The sequence below is a fragment of the Amblyomma americanum genome, chromosome 4 (genome assembly GCF_052857255.1).
Source record: "Amblyomma americanum isolate KBUSLIRL-KWMA chromosome 4, ASM5285725v1, whole genome shotgun sequence".
NCBI lineage: Eukaryota > Metazoa > Arthropoda > Arachnida > Ixodida > Ixodidae > Amblyomma > Amblyomma americanum.
In genome coordinates this window covers 96673448-96695619 of record NC_135500.1, presented here as the reverse complement: position 1 = coordinate 96695619, position 22172 = coordinate 96673448, and the positions used below count along the sequence as shown (strand labels likewise).

Below are 22172 nucleotides of genomic sequence, written 5' to 3'. Positions count from 1 at the left end.
TTCTCAACTACTATAAGGGGGTACGGATCCGCTATCCGCCGCCTCATCCTGATCTAAATCAACTAGAGGCAGTGTATTGGCGAAGATTGCAGACAGGAACATTCCCAAACCTGCATATCCTTAGCAAGATTTACCCGACGCAATATCGGGACACTTGCCCGTGGTGTGGCAGCAAACCATCGTTGTACCACATCACGTGGGAATGCAGTAAAAACGACAGCTTTCGCAAAGACCCGAGTGCGGAACAGTGGGAGAGCCGGCTCTCCAGCGGCGATCTGGGTTGCCAACAAGGTCTGATCCAGCACGCCCAACGAGCAGCGAAGCTCAGCGGAGCCCTGGAATAGGGGCACCGACCCTGTGAGAAGAAGGAAGATGGACCTCTTCTTTCTCGTCTGCTACTAGCACCTTTCTAGAGCATTAAAAGTCTTTCCTACCTACCTACCTTGATTTGGAAAGCAGAATTAGGGTTAAAAATTGGTTTTGGGGGAAAGGAATATAAGGCGCAGTATCTCTCACATATCGGCGGACACCTGAACCGCGCCGCAAGAGATAGTATAAAGGAGGAACTAAGAGAAGAAAGGAAGAAACAGGTGCCGCAGTGGAGGGTTCCGGCACCTCTTTCTTCTCTTGGTCCCTCCTGTAATTAGGGTTGCAAGAGAGCAGAAAGAGGTCACGGAATAATAATAATAATAATAATAATAATAATAATAATAATAATAATAATAATAATAATAATAACTGGTTCTGGGGGAAAGGAAATGGCGCAGTATCTGTCTCATATATCGTTGGACACCTAAACCGCGCCGTAAGGGAAGGGATAAAGGAGGGAGTGAAAGAAGAAAGGAAGAAGAGGTGCCGTAGTGGAGGGCTCCGGAATAATTTCGACCACCTGGGGATCTTTAACGTGCACTGACATCGCACAGCACACGGGCGCCTTAGCGTTTTTCCTCCATAAAAACGCAGCCGCGCGGAAAATCGAAAATTGGTTTTGGGGGAAAGGGCGAAAGAGTGGTACGACTGTGCGGAGAGGCGGCGGCTGCGTTTTTATGGAGGAAAAACGCTAAGGCGCCCGTGTGCTGTGCGATGTCAGTGCACGTTAAAGATCCCCAGGTGGTCGAAATTATTCCGGAGCCCTCCACTACGGCACCTCTCTCTTCCTTTCTTCTTTCACTCCCTCCTTTATCCCTTCCCTTACGGCGCGGTTTAGGTGTCCAACGATATACGAGACAGATACTGCGCCATTTCCTTTCCCCAAAAACCAATTATTATTATTATTATTATTATTATTTGGGGGAAAGGAAATGGCGCAGTATCTGGCCCACGTATCGGCCGACACCTGAACCGCGCCGTAAGGGAAGGGATAAAGGAGGGAGTGAACGAAAAACGGAAGAAAGAGGTACCGTAGTGGAGTGCTCCATAATAATTTCGACCACCTGTGGAGCTGCGGCCGCGTTTCTATGGAGGCGAAAGGCTAAGGCGCCCGTGCGCTGTGCGATGTCAGTGCACGTGAAAGATCCCCAGGTGGCGGCTTTAGCCCCTTTGGACATCGCCAAAGCATATAACGGCGTAGAGCATTCAGCTCTTGAACAAGGTTGACGATATTCGGAAGCCTTTTTACATTCTTGCATGGGTACAGGAATTCCTAAAAGATAGACGTTTCTTCTGTTCCGACGGTTCCTTTACTTCCGAAACCTTTTCTAAGACTAGAGGTGTGCCTCAGGGATCTGTCCTGTCACCTTTACTTTTTAACATACTCATGCGGGACATGCCCATGGTGACATCAATGTTTATGTGTATGCGGATGAGATAGCCTTTTTTGCGTCAGCTAGAGATATATATTCATTCACTGTACCAACTATTGCAAGGCTACCTCAATGCCCTGGAAGTTTGGCTGTGTTAGCTACATTTAACTCTCAACGTGAACAAAACTTCTGTTACTATTTTCCCACCAGCGTCCCCTCTTTATAGCTGTCTATTGTATCGTGGCGCCCAAATCCCACAAGTTGAGTCTTTAAAATACCTAGGTGTTATATACGACCCTCATTTAGACTGGCGACCTCATATCAAAGGTATTGGCCTGAAATGTGAACGGACTCTCAGTCGCCTGACGCGAATCGGCAATAAGAAATTTGGTATCAGAGACACTCTTTTATTTCTCTATAAGGCTTACGTAAGACCATTTTTGAAGGTCGGCTGCCTTCTGTTCTCCGGTTGTCCTACATACAAAATTGGTGCTTTTGGAGAGGTGCGCTCTGTGGCTTTGCCTGGGTTTGCAAATGAGTGGCGGATGTTTCTCTCTTTCTGGAAGCCCACGTACGGGACTTGAACTCTGGCTTCCAGCTTCTCACCGTGCGCACCTTCTTACGAGGACTTGAGCCTATGCCTGCAATAGCTCCACCAATTTTTTTTAGAAACCCAGCTTTGTTTCTAGATATACATTACCCGCAATACAAGCTGCCTCAATTTGTGTTTACAGAATACCTGTTGTCAAGAGCTGCAGTCTCGCTTAAGTCGGTACAATGCGTTAGCAGTGTGCAGGCTGCGCCAGCTTTTTGCTTCGACCATACGCTGCCAAACACGCAAAGAACTTGACTGCCAATGAGTTAATTAAATGGTCTCCTGTAAGAATATCTGTTCCAGTATCCGAGCCACGCAGTTATTTTTACAGATGCCTCACAACATGTCGAAAAAGCAGCAGTAGGTGCTTATTCCCACACACCAGATTGGAGCTATTCTGTACAGGTCTCAGATTATATGCCAATTTTTGCTGCTGCGTTTCTCCCTATTGGTTTGGTCCTTCAAAAAGTTCCCGGCTATATTTCCATGTAAATTCTCTCGGACTGTCCCTCAGTCATAGCGCTTGAAAGCTCGAGCACTCGTATCTTCTACCGATCCCCAATTTGGACTCACTGCCCCTTCATGTGCAAGAAGTGCGTTTTCAGTGGATTCCAGGGCGCTGTGGCATTACTTCAAATTCGATGGCCGATTTCTTAGCGAAATCAGCCAGCCCTCAATGGGCCTGTTGCCCACGTTGTTCCAAACCTTACCTTGCTGACTACGTCCCGTTATGAGCGCTTCCAACTACACCAGATCCTGAGCCATGAGCCCATCCTTGCTACAGTGGACTATATGGACACTTAAATTTTTTTCCATGGAACGCTCGTTCATGTACTCCAAGGCGTTGTAAAGTTTGAAGCTATTGCGCTACAGGATTCCTCGTCTCAATCTGCGTTTATGCCGTTCTGGGTTCACGCCGTCGAATCTATGTGTGTCATGAGGGGCCGTTGAATCCTTAGACCATTTCATCTTCTCCTACCGGCGGCTTGCACGGCAGAGAATTAAGTATTTGCAAATTCCCCTAGCTCAATTAGGGCTGCCGTTTACTCTTTCCGTCCTCCTCTCCTTCGGCGCAACCGTCAAAGTGCATGCCATTAGGCAGGCGTGTGAGCTTCTTCATATGTATGTTATCGAGAACGGGAGACTTTTGTGTTAGCTTTTCGTTCCCTTTAGTTTTCTCTCAAATTTTATTCATGATTATTACTTTTAATTTATTTATTTTAGCCCTCGCCTCTTTGTTTCCTCGATTTTCATTCCAATCTCCTCAAAATTCATTATTCGTTTTGCCAGATTCCTTAATTTTTATGGATGAGCCGCTTGAGATAAGTCTGGATGAATTTCTCCCCTTTTTGGATCTGCACCTAACCTTGGCCAATCCCCACCGTGGGTATATGTGCCATCGCTTAGAGGAAACAGCAAAAGCTAGCTGTTCAGACGTACGCTTGTCTTTTAGACAGCGTTATGGAGAACTCGTGTCGCAGAAAAGCCGACGTCGGTGTTGTAACACAACACGAGAATCTCCTAATAAAAATAAAGGTAAATACGGGGAATCGAACGCAAGCCTTTCAGACTGAAGTAAGACATGATGTTGGGCTATTCGGTTCATAGTGAATGCCAAAAACTGCGATTGCGAGGCGAGCACGTTCCTAGTCCGGGACCCCCGTGGCTTCCGCGGCGGCCCGGGCTCGAGCCACCAGGACTTAATTGTTGGGCCTAGAGGTCGGAGCAACCGAGCAGGGCAGCCTTCCAGTCCTCTCGGGTAGGGCGAGGATGGGGTGGGAAGGATTTGCAGACGTCTGCCTGGGCAGACGAAACCTTTGAATACGTCAGCTAGTCCGAACGCGGAGCCCGGTGATAACACGGCGGTTTCACCCCTGCGGGCGGCAGCGTGGGTGCGACCCTTCGCGACCTCTTCGGGCTTCAGATAGCGGTGACCGGACCTATGTGCGTCACGTTTTGGGAGGGTGTCAACCATTGGGATGTCATGAAACCCGTACCGCCCGCGCCTGTGCTGTACCGGTCAACAAATGCGACGCCAACGGACACGCAAACCTCGGTTGCGGCCTCTTTTTTTCTCTTTCACTACAAACTTCTCTCTTCCCTCACAGCGTGGTTGAGGTGTCCACCGATACGTCAATCAGTGAACTGATGAAGGGTGCTGATTTGGGGCCTGTTAGTTCATCACAGAAGAAATATTCAACGCAAAAAAAAAACGCACGGACGACAGAACAAAGACAAACACTAAGCCTTGTGTCTGTCTATCCTCTGTCGTCCGTGCGTTTTTTTGTTGTTGTTGCGCTGCATATTTCCTCTTCTATGAGACCTTTACTGCGCCTTTCCTTTCCTCTAAAATCCCAATCACAACAGAGATGCATAACGGCCATTTCAGGGAGCAGCCTCACTGCAGCCCGTTCATAACCTCTTCGGGCGGCGGATGGATTGTTCCGAGTCCTCCTAGAGACTCCGAGCGATTTGTCCAACGGGCAAAGCGTCGCGCTGAACTGTCGATGGCGTTCCTTGGAATCCCTGGCAGCGCTGCAACACGCTGTCACGTTCCACTCTTAAAGGCGATCCTCCGATTTTAAAACTCGCCTCTGTAGCTTCTTCCTTCGCCGTGTGCGCTTTTGACCTTGAACCGAGGAAAAACCACGTGACAGCTATGACGTCACTCAGCCGCCGCCTAAACCGAACGCTCCCCTGTTTCTACAGGCCGTCGGCGTTCTTTGTTATTGGCATTGACAACGTTCTAGACTCCGATGATTATGAGGAAAGGAAGGGCACATCTCTCCCTGGGTTAGTGGACGCCTCAATCGCGCTTTGCGGTATGTGGCGGTTGTGAGAGCTGTGGGCTGCATGCATTAGCCCTGACTACGTTATGGCAGACACGCGGCACAGCAGCAATAGGCCGCAGTGTTCATTGGGGGACCAACCTTTCGCGATCAACCATTAAAGGGACTATGCAATTAATTAATTGAGATTACGTAAAGCAGACGAGAGAGAGGCATTTCATCACTCGTCACCCCAACGCATGAATTTTTAAGCTAGCATCAATAACAACGAAGATATAGACGATTAAAAATTACGCTCCTCCTCCTCTCCCAACTGATCTCGTACACGCGGGACACCAAAAATAAACAGCTCTGGGACTGGGCCCCGCCCATGAATACGTCATCCACTGAAGTTCCTTTTGCAACTTCCGGTTGTCGCTCCTAGCACCCCAGCAGCAGCGTCGGTGGCGTGATTGCGGCGCGCGTCGGGCTTCTTTGCTTGCCGTCTGTTGCAGTTAGCAGTAATGGACCCGGACCTCGAGGCGCGACTGCTCGCTCTTACGGCCGCGATGGACATCGAGCCCTATGTGTTCACGCCGTACCGGCTGAACGCCAGCGACGATAGTAGCGACTCGGCGAGCCACTGCGAGTGGCTCCGAAACTCCTGACAGATGGAGGCGGCAGAGGAAACTTGAAACCATATGCGCGAAGGTAATGCCCCGACTCGCGCGGCGGCACGAGCAGACGACTTTCACGGCTACCGGAAGTGTGCCCGTGACGTCGTGGCTCCTGCGAATGACAGCGTGTGGTGGCCTGGCGACGTCATGGGTATAGTGACGTCTTTTTTCACGATTTTAGTTTCAAAATCGGTCAATAGGTGCACACCAATCGGCCCGCTAAATTTAATAAACACGGTTTCTAAAAATTCATAATAAAGTGCCGGCTCAGTTCCGAAGACTCATACTTGGTGAATATGCTTCTTAGCATCATTTCTAAGCATTGAAAACATTTACAAGCGACTTTTCATTGCATAGTCCCTTTAACTGCCACCTGCCAGGGTGTGAGAGTGGACGGGCTGCTTATCAAGTAGAACACACTCAATGTTACAGACGCCAAGCCACATCAACTTGCCTGATACACCACAGCTTTCGTTCTCTAACCAGGTTCAGCAGTAGTTTAACCGCAGCTAATTTTTTGTGAATACACCATGCAAAACCATTTCCACTAAATAGGTCAATTATTCTATAGTTCCGAGTGGCTTCCACAGCCAAGCAGTGTACCAAAATGAGGTAAGGGTGGGGGTCGTGCACTAAGTACAAGGCTACCGCAATGGGTGCCATTCACCTTAGTGATGCCACTTCTTTTACACCGGCCAAATTTACCCTCAGTGCCAATTAAATGCAAAGACCAAGAAAAATTGCCAACCTTTCAACATATAAACCTTTATTTTGTAACTCTCCACAAGTTCAGGCAAGCTCAAGAAAGAAAGAAAATAGCACTAGCACGGGAAAGAAGTCTGGAAACAAAATCTGTACAAATGGTCTTGTTTACAAATTGGGCAATTACAGCCTAGTGTTCACACACACACTTGAACATGGCAGGCGCATATTCATAACTAAATCTTCACAAACAATCCTATTTCAGCAGAATGCTAATGCCTCTCTCAAAGGCAAAAGAAATGACTCCATGCCTCTACAATCATGTGATGCTTATGCTGCATGTCACCAACATGCCATGCAACATCACTGATGTACAATTCCATTATGAAAATGAAGCTAAACAGGTGCCAATTAAATTTTGCATCTTACCCTCATTCAGTGCAGCATGAAATCGGTCATGTGAAAATAGAAACACAAACAAAACAAAACAAGCTGAGGGATAAAAGCATACAAATTTTATTCAAAAATATACCCGATTGCTTCAGCCATGCTGTTACCTTAAAATATATCATGCAATTTGTTCAAGATTATGGCATTCAGAGAATCGGAATCTAGGCATATTGCAGTATCATGAAGTGGGCTTCACAAATAGCAGCATTTACAAGTAAGCCATACAAGCTTCTCACATAAACCAACTCGTTTATTCTTAATACACAAGGCAAGGCTTTTAGGAGGCCTTTTTAAATATGTGAGATCCTTATAACACTCAGAATGCTCCAATTAACCTAATTTAGTGCCTTGGCATGCCACCAAGGCAAGTTTGCATGGAACTTTGAGGCCAGGAGTGAAGTCCAAGTCTCATATAATTAACTGGACAAACAACTTTCCTGAATGCCAAAGCAACTACTGTGTCGCAGGCGCATGTAGAACGTCCTCCAGAAGCATAAAATAACACTCTCTCTCAGAGAGTCTTATTAGGGAAAAATACTTTATGTCAGACCACAGTCAACTATGTTTCCAGTGATAAGTTCAAGAGGTAAATAAACCACTAATCCAAAAGGAAACTTCAGCCAAAAGAAAAGAAAAACATAAATCTCAGCATTACTGGCTGAGAGTTTTCATTTTCTGTTCAGAGTTAAGCCTTCAACAACAACAAACAGGACAACTCTGAAGCGAGGACTGATTCACTTGTTTAGAAGCTCAGTACTGCACACAGCGGCCTCTTTATTCATTTGGCACGAGCTTAGCAGCATGAGCTCATAACCAACACAAGTTCCTACCACCAATGTAGAAGCATTTAAATACCATATCATTTAATTTCAAAGCACGGATTATGAAGATTTTTCCCTGTACACAAACCAAATTCACATATTGAAATGCATCTGCCACGGGGCATATGCTCATATGCACAATTTTACTTGCCATCAATTTTCACTTCCATGCATCTCCATTACATACCAAGTTGGTATAAGAAACTTAAGCTTTTCGGTGTACAAGCCAGTACTTAAAACACAACATGTCAGCCACAAAGAAGCAAATAGCACCATGCTTTTGTGCCAGTCACATGATCAGACAGAAAATACCACGCAGGCAATACAGCAGGCTCAAATTTCTATGGTACAGAGTGAGGCCCAAAAAACCAACAACGCTCAGCACAGAGTCATACCTAAAGAATGCCAATCTGCCAGCTCTGAAGTGAAATGTGTCAAATGAATCCGCCACTCCAAAATTTAACTGTAGGCAGTTCGCGCAGTGCCACTTCTTGCAGGTGGGAAGTCACAGGCGGCCCCGTTCAGATACCCAGCCAAATTTAAGCTCGAAATGTATTCACTACCTTTGGTGCACTGAAAGTGCAGATGAGAGCCAACACTTAACGAAACTAATTCCAGAGGGACAAACACAAGGCTGCAGTAGTCATGGTTTCCACAGCAAAAGTAATGTCGAAACAATGCAGCCATCATGATGCCTTTCTCCATGATCCATGCCACAACCAAGCTTCAACAATGATTTGATGCAATGACACCATATGCTTTCTTCCTCGAAAGGCATGTAGCACAGTGTGGATCCTTGTACAGAAAACACCTTCTGGCACCATCTGTTCAGCTCAGCTGGCCTGCTTTCCAGCTCCATCCCTAATGGTGAACACTTGCAAGCTGGTGCGCACAGCTTTGAGAACAGATTAAATCACAAATTTTTCCCACCCCACATGTCCACTACAGCTATGTACTGAACTGCGCACTGAACTCAATGTCCAAAGTGGATCTCTGAGAGAGCAGGCAAAAACGATGTCAGTGAGGGGAAAGTAAGGAAGGCATAGCCTAATGGTGACAGATGTGTGCTTTGAGAATAATGAGCAGTGATGGCAGAAAAACTACGCTGGCTAGTGACTGTAAATGATGGCAGTTCATGGGAAAACCCAACAAAACAAACACACACAACCACTCTCAATGAATGCGACTCAGTTCTTCGATGATCTTGATGAGGTCGTCCACAGTGGCATCTTTCTTCATGCCGCTACCATCATCCATCTGAGGGGGAAGAAAGAGACAGTTTGTGAATGAAAACAGCATGAACTGCAACATCAAAATACAGTGCTTTAAACACACCACCACACGCATGTGAAGCCTGTCTACATGCCTGGTCAATTTGCCAACACTTCCATAACTAGAACAGGAATGTGAACTTTGCACTCCTTTAATGTCTGGTTCAAACTCCGGTACTCTGTTAAAGATCCCTGGTACTCTGTTAAAGTTTCTTCCTTTCTTCTCTTAGTCCCTCCTTTATCCCTTCCCTTACAGAGCCCTTCAGCCAATATGTGAGACAGACACTGCGCCATTTCCTTTCCACAAAAAAAAAATTCAATTTTTCTCCTTTAATGCCAACTTCCATTCCTTTACTTCCCAAATCACAGACATTCAAATTAAGAAGGCTGTTTACAATCAAACAACGTTCACATTCCCAGAGAACAGCCTCATCAAACTGTGTTTAAGCATGGCTGCATCAATTCCAGACAAACTTGAGCGCAAGGTTAAAACCTCTGCATACCACTCTCATAACTGTGCATATCAGGACGGAATCCTTTCACTAAGGATGGGCTGATTCTGCTTCAACGCTAAGACCAACACAACTAGCCCAACAGCGACTGCACAGTGCTGTTATGCAAAAGCCAGGACAATGCTGCTCTTTAGGGGAATGCCAAAGCCACGAAGTGGCAAGCAGCAAATCTATTGATTTCAATTTGCAATTTGTTATCTGAATCCTGGCCATAGTTTACAGTTAAACGAAGCATTAAAAAAAAACCTTCAAATTAAACCCTCATGCCACACTTTGCGATGCCGCATGCTAGAGAACAAGTAATGTTTAACGTCATAAAAGAGTTCGCCACACACCAAAGAACTGCTTCTACCTTATCTATTTGCATGCTTGAGAACATGAAGAGCTAACGAGACACTCGAGACAAGTGAGCACTTAGTAATCCTTTTAATTCGTTCTGCTGACAGAGGTAAAGTTTTTCAGCAGCAGAGCCATGCACGTTTTCAAGATCTTCTTCTCGAAACTGTCACTATATCTGCTTCCTCCACCCTGTGTATAGGTTGAATAAGACCACTACAAGCACATTATGTTTGGGTAAAGCATGCAAGCGAATGTACAGGTGAAGCCCTGCCTGAGACTGCAAGGGCAATCTTCTCACCATTCCAGTTAAGTGGGAAAGGGCTCACTCACCTGGATCCCCTGAACAACCTCCTGCATCTTGTCCCTGCTGAGGTCGAGGAAGCTCTCAATGAGGTCACCGTCTATAAAGCCTACTGGCTGCTCTGTCTTCCTCTCTGTCGAGAAGGAGCGCCAGGTGCACGAGAAGCAGTCAAGGGTGTCTCCACTGTTCGCACGAGGGCATGCATCTTGTCAACATTCACAAACCTTTCTCAAAGCATGCTCTCTCATCCCAAACACTGCGCTTGCTCCGAGCAACACCACACTCTTCCCCTACTGAGGATTGTGAGTACCTTGGAGAGCCTGCCAAGCTGGTAGCCTCCCGCACTCGAAAACTTGACAAGCAAACCTAAGGCCACTGACGGCACTAATCTCAGGTTTCGGTTCCACTTGACCCGCGTATAATACGAGATTTTTTCCCATAATTAGTCTAAAAAAAATTTTTCCCCCCCAAAAAAACCAATTAAAACCAATTTCCCATAATTAGTGTCCTAAATTTCCGCCTTGTACTCCTTGCGAATCCAAACTAAAATTTTCGAAGTTGCTCGAAGTTTTGGTTTCGTTATTGCAGCGTGGCTACGGCTTGGCTTCATTTGACAAACGACATCACGATGTCGTTTCTTTGTTGTTGATCCGTTGGGCATGCCGGAAGGTCGTGGTGTGCCCTGTGCCTGTTGACAACGCATGTGCTCGCATGCAAGCCACGCTTTGTGAAGTGGATGTTTTTTTGGGAGGAAGATGTCAAGGTTTCGAAAACAGCACTAGGATGCTTTCAAGCGAAAAGTGATTTTAGCTGCAGAGAACATCGGCAACAGTGTGGCCGGGAGGCAGTTTGGTGTCGTCGAGGGAAGCATTCATGGATGGCGACGACAGAAAGAAGCCCTTTTCGTGTGCAAAAGTGGTGGGTGGGTTCATTACACAAGTAAATATACCTCCTGATTTTTTGAGCATGCTTCGAAAGAAGGAGTGCAAGACTTTTGTTTAATCCTCTGCATAAAACAGTTCCTATATCCCCTTCAGGCACTGGGTCCACATATGTGGATGCGACCCAATCCTCCTCATATTTTCGTACGCAAGGCGAATTTCCACCTTTGAATACCGCGCTCTTACCATTTTGACCCTCCTTGTCAAGATTGTGGCGCCATCTCTTGCAGCTAAAGTGAAATGTGTTAATAAAAAAAAAATATATGTGCACCCCACCATTTTTTGGCGGGACGAGTAAATAGCTTTCCTTTTGGCATTCTATCTTTACAAATGATCGATGAAATTTAGGGCTCGGAATAGGTCGATAGGTTAATGTAGAAATGGCACACAAATTTTCATCATCATAGATGAAGAAAAAGTGCTGCAGTAGACATTCAGAGTGGCGCGTCCACAATGTGGACATGGTGCCTGAATGCCGAAATATCAAAATGGCGTTTTCTCCCCAGAATGCGGCATTTTTTTTGTGCACGTATGGTACGAAATGGACTTACTCCATACGGGCGTTGAAAACTATGCTTGTACAAAGAGAACGTTGGACGACTCCAGCGCTGAAGCGTTTTTCATGAAAATAGCAGATGAAGAAGCACTTCCAATGAAGTGCGGCCGATCGAGCAATGAAGACCCGCAGATGGTCACAAAGAACCGCTACTTAGCTGAGCCGCTGCCGGCAAACACAGCACGCTGTGACCAGTGCTTAAAGTCAGGGAGGTCTGGGAGCTATATTAGGCCCCTACCAATATTCAAAAAGGGATCCGAGACCATTTGTGCTAGATTGTAGAATGCATGAATCCGAAGGAAGCAATCATTTTCAGTGACGGTCAGAACATTTTTTCTCTATCGTTTTGAAAATTTTGCTGCGGTTTTTAGCAAGAACAATTACATTATGTATGAAACCCAACACGGAGAAAAATACAAAGTGGCAGCACCGCACAAGGGAGGATGAAAAAGGGGAACCCGTGCCCTCACACCATGGTCAGTTCAGAGATGGCCACTAAGCTACAAGGCTACAAAACAATAATCAGCACATTCGTAAAGTGAGGGGACAGTTTGCCAGGTCTCTGACATAAACTGATCAAACAACGACCTTTAAAAATAATTTCTCAATTTCCCAAAAACCATGTATAAAGCAGGCTGCAAGATGCTCACTCTCTCCCTCTCCACCTGTGCTCAGATCATTCGAGACCCCTTCGGTGCAGCCGGACTTGAAGCATTACTTATGATGGAAGCAACTATTGGCCCCAGTTTCTGAACACGTTAATTACACAACGGTGCCGACGTGAAGGCTGCACATCTAAAAGCCATGTTCGGGGCCCGAAATACCGAATATTCCTCTGCCTGTCGTCACAGAATGACTGCTTTTATCTCTTCTTTAAGGGGGGACACTGGTCTTAAAGCTATTTCCATTATTTCTATGCCAATAATAATGAAATATAACTATATTGCCCAGGTTTTTGTGCTGATTTCAAATATGCCTTTCTTTTTTTTCTAAGCTAGTTATTACCCAAGTTACATCACATTAATTAGTCATTAATTAGAACCTCACTACAATGAAAATGGCTTGGCAAAAATTAATTTTTTAAACATGGCTACATAGCCTAATGAATAGAGAATGCAATGTTCAAGGCAGTTTTTCCATTTTATCCATGTGTGTAATTTAATGAAACTTTGAACATCAACGTTCAAAATGTGCTTGTCAAGCATTCAAAAGTTTGCAAAATCATTAATTTTTGAAGCCTGATAGGGGAATTCTGTCTTGAACATTGCAACCCCTGCACCTTAAGCTTCCTTTAGCAAAAAAAATTACATCTCTATCTGCTCTAGATGCAGAGATATCATTGTCCCAAAACAGCCGGGTGGCAAGAATTTGCAAATTGAGAAAAATGAGAAAAACCCAAATGGGCCACAATTTATTGAATATTCATGATGATATCTGCATATTTATATTTCCTGGGGGCTAATAAGCACCAGGCATGTAGTCTGACTGCTGCTTGTGGGTAGAGTGCCGCTTTTGCAGTGCCCGTTGCACACTTGCAGAAGAGGCCCGTTTGCGCATAGACTCGGTTGTTCGTCGCCTATCCTTCTCAGCCATCCTCTTCCTGTTACTTAGGCCAAGGTTAATGTCCAGCTCGCTGAGTATTTGGGAAGACGCTTGAAGACTGCCTGCATTGAAACGGTCAACAGCCTCTGCAACAGCGGCTTGAACCGCAAATAATGATGCATGGCGCTCCTTTGGTGCCAGTGACCATATTAGCGAGTGCAAACTCTCGTTGCTGTTTTGAGTTTTTCCTCGCTGGCAACGCTCCAGCAGCTTTCGGTCTGCCAAGCGCTGATATATTGGCAATAGTGCCTTGCACACAGGCAATGGCAAGCTATATCTGTGCTTCGGAGTGGGCTCTCCCTTTGCTGCGGCAGCATTTTGGCGGCACCATGAGCTTGGGCCCATTGGGCACAGGCTGTGATTTGACACATTATCATTTGATGTAACGTGGTGATACGTGGCCATCACTGCCTGCTGCATTGCTTCGACATCTCCGGTGTGAGACTTCAGAGCCCAGCTGTAGTATGCAGTCAACTTGTTCACAAGGTCGCCCGTGAGCTTGCCTTTGCCACTGAGGCTCTCTGTTCCCTCGCCTTTGTGCTTAGCAATCACATTGCGCAGGGCCGTGCCCATGCGCTTTTGCACATGGTTTGTGCAGTCCTCTTTCTGCACTTTTATAAAACCATACACATCAGCATCCTGCAGTGCCAGAAATGTGCGGCTATCTCCATCACACAAAACTGTCGTGTATCGAAGGCCATGTTTCTCTAATGACCTTTGAAACATGACAAGTGCAGCCTGCACTTCCATCTCGCCAGATTTTTTTTCCGTGTTTTTCTGACACCTGTGGCTGCTCTTCCATGCCTCATACGATGGGTCACTTTCCGTAGGCCCGCGCTTGCACCCCGCACAGAAGTTGCTGAACACAACATAGTCTAGTACAAGTCCAGTGAACAGCTCAATCACTGCGGCCACACCGATGTGCGATGAATGACCCCGGGTCATCCACGAACCGTCGAACGAGACAGCGATATTTCCAGGGTTGTCCAAGTGCAACTCTGTGTAGAGCTCGCGAACGGAACGGGCGCTGTCCATCATCACTTTTTCGGCTGCGCGTGTTGTCGCGGGCGTCAGCTTGTTTTTCATGTAACCTTGCCAGGTTTTACTGTGAAGCCCTCTATGGGAGATATTCATTACTGCAAAGACATCGTTCAGTGCGGTTTGGCGATTTCCCGTACTTTGCATTGCCCGTGCAGCAAGAATATTAACAGTAAATGGACTTATTTTTTGGCTTCCTTGAGCGCGCGGCGAACTCCACGCAGATGAAATCTCGCCGCAGTTCACGCACAAGAGAGCGAGCCTCACGGCTAAACCGTATTCACGATCACCTTTAGAAACGTCCACGTTTCCGCCACACACCTTGCACTTGACGGCACTCAGCAGTTCGGTGAAAGATTTCAGATTCACAACAGTGAACGCAGTATCGTGTACACTGCCGTTGGCGTCTCGAAGTGGGCGATCGTCGCAGTTGCCGATGAAATCCTGTTTCCTCTGCGTTGCTGAAGTCGAATCGAGAGCTTGTAGCTTTTCTTTAGCTTTCGCTTCAATTTCGAGCAATTCCGAACGCTGTAGCATCCTGGTGTCGCAGCGTATGCGGCCGCTGTGCGTAGCTGTCGCCGAGCTCGTTAGGCTTACTTCGTCGTCCGCTAACGCCGCTTCACCGGCCGCTGGCTCTTGCGCATTATCGGTGCTTTCCGATGATGCAGGACGTGAAGGAAGGTTGTTGACTCGCTTATTTCTTTTCCTCTGACCGAACTTGTGCCGCGAGTGGAATTTAATCGGCGACATCGTTGTGCGTCGGTCTCGCTTCTTTCAACAAAATGGCGCCGGGGACGCGTCTGCCAGCGACCAGCAGCAAGCCTAGCAGACGAAGCATGCGAGAATCCGCCAATGGGAGGGCTCGTTTCAGTCACGTGCTCATATCAGCGAATCGGACCTCGCGCTTTTTTTGTTGTTTGTGCTTGTTTTTCTCCGCGGCCATTCAGGGCATGCAAGCACAAGCGGCGGGAAATTGAAGCGCAGAGAGTCTTCTTTCAAACGAGACCAAGATGGCTGCGATCGGCGCGCTGAGACGAGCGTTCCGCGGAGTAGAAAATGCACCGTTTTTATCGTCTGCTCATGCACAAAATCGGGTGACGCGGTGATTTACATTTCGTAATACGGCAAAAATATTGATTTCTGGGAGACAAAAATTTGTGAAACTGGAGATTAATAGTTGTAGATTCCGAAAATGCCAATTTCGAAAATTCGACTTTTTGGTCATTTTTTGGTCCCAAAGACCCGTGTCCCCCCTTAAGTAATGAACTGCAGAATTATTCCCTGAAGTGTGATTTCTAGAGCTGAACATTTATTCATGTCTAACGATCAGTTAGAAAAGGCAAGCAAACATGGCAGTGTTTATGTTCGTGTATCAGGTTTAAGGCGCTATGTCCACAAATGTGGACGCGAATAAAATATGCTTAAATATGAATATATTTGCGTAATTTTTTGCACATCACTTCTACTTAGTCTACTGCTCGTCATTTATTCAAAAGATTTTTCCTTTCCACAGAATTAATTGGCACCTGAGGGGGATATACGTCTCTTGTGCATAAGATGCACTGTTAAATTAATCTTCGCAACACAAAAGCACTTTTACGAGACCCATTAAACATTTAAAGCTTTTTTTGCCAGCAGCAAGAATGTAGGTTCAACAAATGGGTCAGGACATGCTTCTGCAAAATAGGGTAAAAACAGCATAACATTTTCAGTAGCTTACTTTCTAGTTAAAAGACCAGACCCTGGTAGATGGCTGAACCCAGTTTGCAAGCAATTCCGGCATTTCTGCCTTTTTCTCCCAAATCAGCTTTGAGCACATGACAAAAGGATATAATGCATGGTCGATCTTGCCTACACTCTTGATGACTTTGGTAAGGTTCTCCTGGACTTCGAGGAGGAAGGTGTAGAAGTCTGCCGGCAGCTGTGTCACTAGGCCTGATTGGGACAAAATGGAAAGCAGTCAGAAAGAAGAAAATGTAAGGGGCGAGCAGACATTTAAAGCGAAAATTCTGTGAACACAGCTAAATTGGATGCATATACTTTAAGCTGCCGAGGCTTCACACACACGACAGAATTTTTCTCAAGGCTGAAGGTGGGCAGAGGTGAGCGGTACTTTTGGAGGGTGGAGGTGGGTGGGGGAGGTAGGTCGAGGGTGGCAGCGGGTGGCTGGACAGCCCCTAGCTAGAGGGATGTGGTAGGGAGGGGGCTGGTGGGTGGTGCTTCACTTTCTGAGGCCACAGACACACAACGCCATTTTCAAATTGTGACACTGGTACTGCTTTTGTAGTATAAGGGGAAAAAGGCAAAAAGAGGAAAAGGCCTCACCAATAGCACCGTGGATGGTGCCAAAGAGGACGGAGCCCTGCGTGGGTGAAGAGGTCTCGCCAGGGTGCTGCATCACTAGCGAGCCATGCCGGAAGACATTGATATACTCCCCAAGGTGAAACTGCCCCACCTCTTGCAAGTGCTGCCGCTCTTCATCTGTCGTGGCCGCACTGTTGGTAGGCGAAGAGAAGGAGATGGACATGATCAGGCCAAAAGCGGCAGATGGTGTGTGGGGTTTAAGGTGCCAAAGTTGCATATGGGCTATGAGGGATCTTGTAGAAGGCGGCTGCGAGTTCATTTCAATCAACTGGGGCTTTTTAAACAAGCACTGACATCAGACAGCACACTGGTGTTTTTCATTTCACCTCCATCGAAACGAGAGAGAACCGTGGCCAGGGATTGACCACGTGACCTCAAGCTTAATAGCCAGACGCAAAAGCCAGTGATTTACAACCTTTGCCCTTTACACACCGAAACAGTTGGTGCTAAGATGTAAACCCTATGCATTTGCTAGTAAGTACAGGCCCTAGCAATATCGCAGCACTAGGAGAAAAAAGAATGTTTTCTCATGCATAGGGATGTGCATTTCAGGAGAGTTAGTTCTTGGGATAGTTGGTAGAGAGTTAGTTCTTGGGCTAGTTGGTACTCTTGATTCAAGCTCATAGTTTTTCAGTGCAACTGAACACAGCTTCTTCTCTTCCTTCTTCTTTTCTTTGGCTATGTGCCATGGCACTGAAAAACTATAAAACTATGAGCTTGAATCAAGGATATGCATTTAACTGCTGCCCTGTCTTCAGGTCATGTAAGCACATCTCTTACACAATAGATGGCAAGACTTGGGTACAACGGTTATTTCCGCAACTTGCACACACCAGTGTAGCAAGTGGTTCTATACTCTTACAGCCTCCCAGTCACATGCGCACCACATTACACTCTAGTTTGGTTTGGTTTTACAGGGTTTAACGTCCCAAAGCAACTAAGGCTGCAAGAGACGCCGTAGTGGAAGGCTCCGGATAATTTCGACCACCTGGGTTTCTTTACCGTGCACTAACATCGCACAGTACACGGGCCTCTTGCATTTCGCCTCCATTGAAATGTGACCACCGCGGCCGGGATCGAGTGTCTTTTGGGCCAGCAGCCGAGCGCCGTAACTACGTAGCCACCGCGGTGGCACATTAAATGCTGGGCAAAGCGAACAAAAGCGGCCATGTGGATTCGTTTGTACGGTATTACTCTTTTGAGCAAGCAACACAGAGCATATCGTCCTTTGTGATGACCTCATTTTATGTGCACTTCCTCAAGAGAAAGATGAAGAGAATATATAGAAGCTCATGTCCGAATCTGTCTGAATTGCATACTATGACCAATCTAAGCAGTCAGCCTGGTGCTATTCACCAAAATATAACTCCAGTAGCCTCAAACTTTACAAGGCATGCAATGCAATATAAATATTGCACAACACCTGTCTTTTATAAATTTTGCCAACTGGCGATTTTCACAACTTAGAGGGGTGCCCGAAAGGACTGAACATGACGGCATTATGGAGGACTCCTGAAGTCAGGCTATGCAGAATCGCGGTTATTTCAAAATCTCCCGATAAACTAGCGCTTGTTCACAGATTGTGGCAGCTTCCTGTGAGCCAAACAGTCTTTTTTTCATGAGGTTGGAAAGTAATCAACTAGAGACACGGAGAAATTTGCTGCGGGCTTTGGAGAGAATTTAAAATCAACAACACTGACAAAGAAGACTCTCAAACAACAGGCAAATGACAAAACCAGAAGCACAATTTTCTGCATTTAGCACTAGAGGTAAACAGTGATTGGAATACTGCTTGTGAAGAAAAGAAGCTAGAAAATATTGAATATTGTCACTTGAACTAAGCACTTGTGAATGCTGAGATTTTTAAATGTCAACTGAATAAAAATATAAAGATACAATGAGCCTAAATATAAAATCATACCATATTTATTAAAATCTAGGCCAATAGTTTATTAAAAACATGAAATATAAAACTCTTAGGGCAGCTTAGATTTGAGGATTTTGTCGCTGTATTCATAAAATACAACAACAACGCATACAAATAAAGTAGCATTAAGGTGGCATCCCTCCCCCCCCGAAATGTCAACAACGCCAACAAAGACAGCACTGTAACCATTAGCCATAGCCGATGCCGACAGAAGCATACACGAGCATGGAGTTGCCATTTCGACCTCGTTTTCTCTTCATGTGGTGGCTTGGGCACATTCCACGGCAGTGCAAGTTTTTCGCCACAAGGTTTTTCACTAACATCACGACACCAAACAGATGGTGTCATTATAGTGCAGTCTTAAAGCGAAAAGTGGCACTCGCTGCAGAGCAGTCTTCAAAGCTGCAAGTCGGTCGGGATTTGGGCGTGGACGAAAAGAATGTTCACCATTGGAGGGAGCAACGTGATGAACTTTTTGCTTGCATTGCTACGAGGAGGGCCCTCACGGGCCCAAAGAAAGGCCACCATCCCAAAGTGGAATTGGCACTGGCAGAGTTCAGGAAACCGCGGAAGTCAGCGGCACTTCCAGTGACCACAGATGTGCTACAGGCCAAAGCAAGACAGCTGGAAAGAGAGCTAGGCATTCCACGGGACTAGTGAAATGCACGAGCTAACTCAAACAGGCTGCATCAAGCGCACATCACTAGGAGCTGTAGCTAGCTGGATCACTGCAGCCTGATATAACATGCCGGAAAGCTTGGCTGCTCGCTCATCCCGAAAGTGCAGCATTTCCAATGCACTTGCACCGTACAAAGAGGACAGTGATAAGGAGGTCAGCGATGACGAGGACGAGTGAGCGGGAGCAGGTTCGTGGAAATAAATGCCATTTGCATGCTCCCTCTGCTGTTCTGTTTTTTTCAGCCGGGATTACAATTGAGGAATGGCTTTATTTTATTTGGCCTTCAACTTTTGGGCGTCTGCGTAGAATTGTGGCTGGCCTAGATTCGAGTAAATACGGTTTATGGTGGTTTAACGTCCCAAAGCGGCTCAGGCTATGAGGGACGCCATAGTGAAGGGCTCCAGAAATTTCTACCACCTGGGTTTCTTTAACGCGCACTGACATCGCACAGTACACGGGCCTCTAGCATTTCGCCTCCATTGAAATGCGACCACCGTGGCCAGGATCGAACCGGTGCCTTTTGGGTCAGCAGCCGAGCACTATAACCACTGAGCCACTGCAGCGGCTAATTCAAGTAACTATAGTATATCGAATATCTGCTCATTATGAAAAAAATTTTCAGAAAAAGACAATGGCAAATATTGTTGTCCTTTATAAGCAAGTAATTACTCATCACTCCATATTTGAGCTTGGTGCATGATAGCCTTGGTTGCTTATGCGCCATTAAACCCAACACAACACTTAAACGAAATTACATATTCGATTGATTATTCGATATTCCAAATATTTGCACACTCCAATGATTAAGATATTTGCAAGCTGCTACAGCAACTCCCTCTGCACACGCAAAACAGCAAGCTCGCACAGTGTGCCAAGCCACCAGAGGGATCGTACCTGTCCTTCTGGCAAACAAACAGGTTTGTCGTCGACTCTGCCCCGAGGAAAGTGTCATCGTCCAGGATCTCCACGGAAGTCATCCAGTTGGTCTGGTAGTCTCTTGCAATCTGCCGAGTGACCAAGGCAGCGATTGTGTCCAAATGTCGCCAAGGCAATAGGCAACATCCGCCACTTCACTTTCACAACACAAGGAAGCTTGATGCTCCAGTAAGTGCACTTTTAAAACTGCACGCATACATTGCACGAGGACCATAAGTAAAAATACTACATTTCTTGCTGTGAGTGTGCTCACCAGGCAACATTTACTGCATGTGAATAAGGCAGGAAGGTTCACACAAACTAGCAGGCAAAACCCATAAGCTAGCTGGTATAAGCTGACTTATTACTTTATCTGCAGTACAAAAAAACATACTAGTGCTGAGGAACTGACAAAGGCAAGATATGATAACGTGTAAAAAAATAAAATAACAATAAAATAACATATTTACTCGTGTAATTAGCACCCTTTTTATTTTTCATTAAATGAAGTCTTCAGAAAGGGGGGGTGCACAAATTTGCAAACATTTCCTGAACACATCCTGAAAAATCGCGACCAAGGTCATAACACGCAATATATACGTATGCGACCAAGGTCATAACACGCAATACGTATATACGTATCTGTATATCGCCACCTATACGTAGACCCCCATTTCGAAATTCCTAATTGGCCAAAAAATGAAAAGTTGACTCCAAATGTAAGACGGATATCCCGTCTTGTCCCGCTCCACGTTGTGTAGTTCCCTGCGGGATGGCATGATGACGCGTGCGCAGCTGACAACAATAAACGCGCAATGATATAATCACAAAGCCAGTAGTGGGAGACAAAGGAGATAACGGGCGATAAAACAGCACCTTTGTGTGTGGCCCAGCTGTTGCGTGCATGCAACTGTTTGTCCAGGAAAGCGACCGCCAGCACGAACGAGCTGGGTAAACGGTGCATAATCATGCCCTCGCCACTCGCACCTTTCACAGCTGCACACAGCAACATGCCCAAGGCAATCTTCCCAAGCCAGCCTTGCACGCACCCGCTGGTGCAGCAGAGAGTGCAAAATATGTAATAAAGAGTTTTTTCTTTAAATACGGGTAAAAAGTTGGAGGTGCACAAATTACGCGAGTAAATATGGTAGGTGATACTGGCCTGCATGAGAGACGGTAATACGTTGTCACTTTCAATGAGAGCACCTCATATTGTCAAGTGTCACTGCAGGGGCTGGTCCACAGTAAAAGAATATTGCAGTGGCAACTAGCACCCAAATGTTTATGTGGAGTTTTGAAATACGCGAAAATTATTGCTGTTTTGTAACTAGGTAACAATGCTTTATAAAAGGCCTGTAGAAGTACTCAAGAACTGCAAGTTCTTGAAACTCCTGCTAGTCCACACAAGCAAAAAGCACTTTAAATATCTGCCTGAGCAAAATGGGGAAACCCATCATTGACGGTAAGCGGGCTTATCATGTATTGAACAGCCCCATTTTGGTGATCCAAGATGCTACCTGCTATACTCATCAGAGAGTTCTGTTTCAAGATACTACTCGTTTTCTCATTTCAAACTTTACACTTCAGCTCCGGAATGGAAGCTACAAGTGGAAGACAAAGGTATCCACAAATGTGCTGCTCTTACATACCCATCAGCCAAACACATAGTTCTGGAGTTTTTCCCTTACTTTCACCTTCATGAAATTCTGGTAGCTTGGCATCGTTTTTACGATGTCATCCCTACGATGAATCAGACAAAATGGTGAATCTTTCAACCTATTAGAAAAATAACCGAAAACAAAACCACCTTTCAAGCCAATCAGACTGCCCTCACAATTTATCACCCTTTATCACCAAAGCGTGGAAACGACCGTGAATGTCTGTGCGTTGCATGATGGCTTCACAGAGGCCAACCATGACAACCATCACTCATTTTGCATTCCCATATTTCAACAGCACTCACCAGGCTGCT

The 22172-nt window shown here is 46.0% G+C and overlaps 1 protein-coding gene across 1 annotated transcript in view; it reads right to left on the bottom strand.

Annotated features, from left to right (window-relative positions):
• Positions 1-6531: 6531 nt before the first annotated feature.
• pic (DNA damage-binding protein pic) overlaps positions 6532-22172 on the bottom strand; it is a 68508-nt gene continuing 52867 nt past the window's right edge. The window contains exons 18-22 of the mRNA XM_077661247.1: positions 20180-20289; positions 16641-16810; positions 16148-16250; positions 10208-10331; positions 6532-9012 (exon numbers count right to left, since the gene is read on the bottom strand). Coding sequence (XP_077517373.1) covers positions 8929-9012; positions 10208-10331; positions 16148-16250; positions 16641-16810; positions 20180-20289 — 591 coding nt within the window. The 3' untranslated portion in view covers positions 6532-8928. The remainder of the gene's footprint in view (positions 9013-10207; positions 10332-16147; positions 16251-16640; positions 16811-20179; positions 20290-22172) is intronic.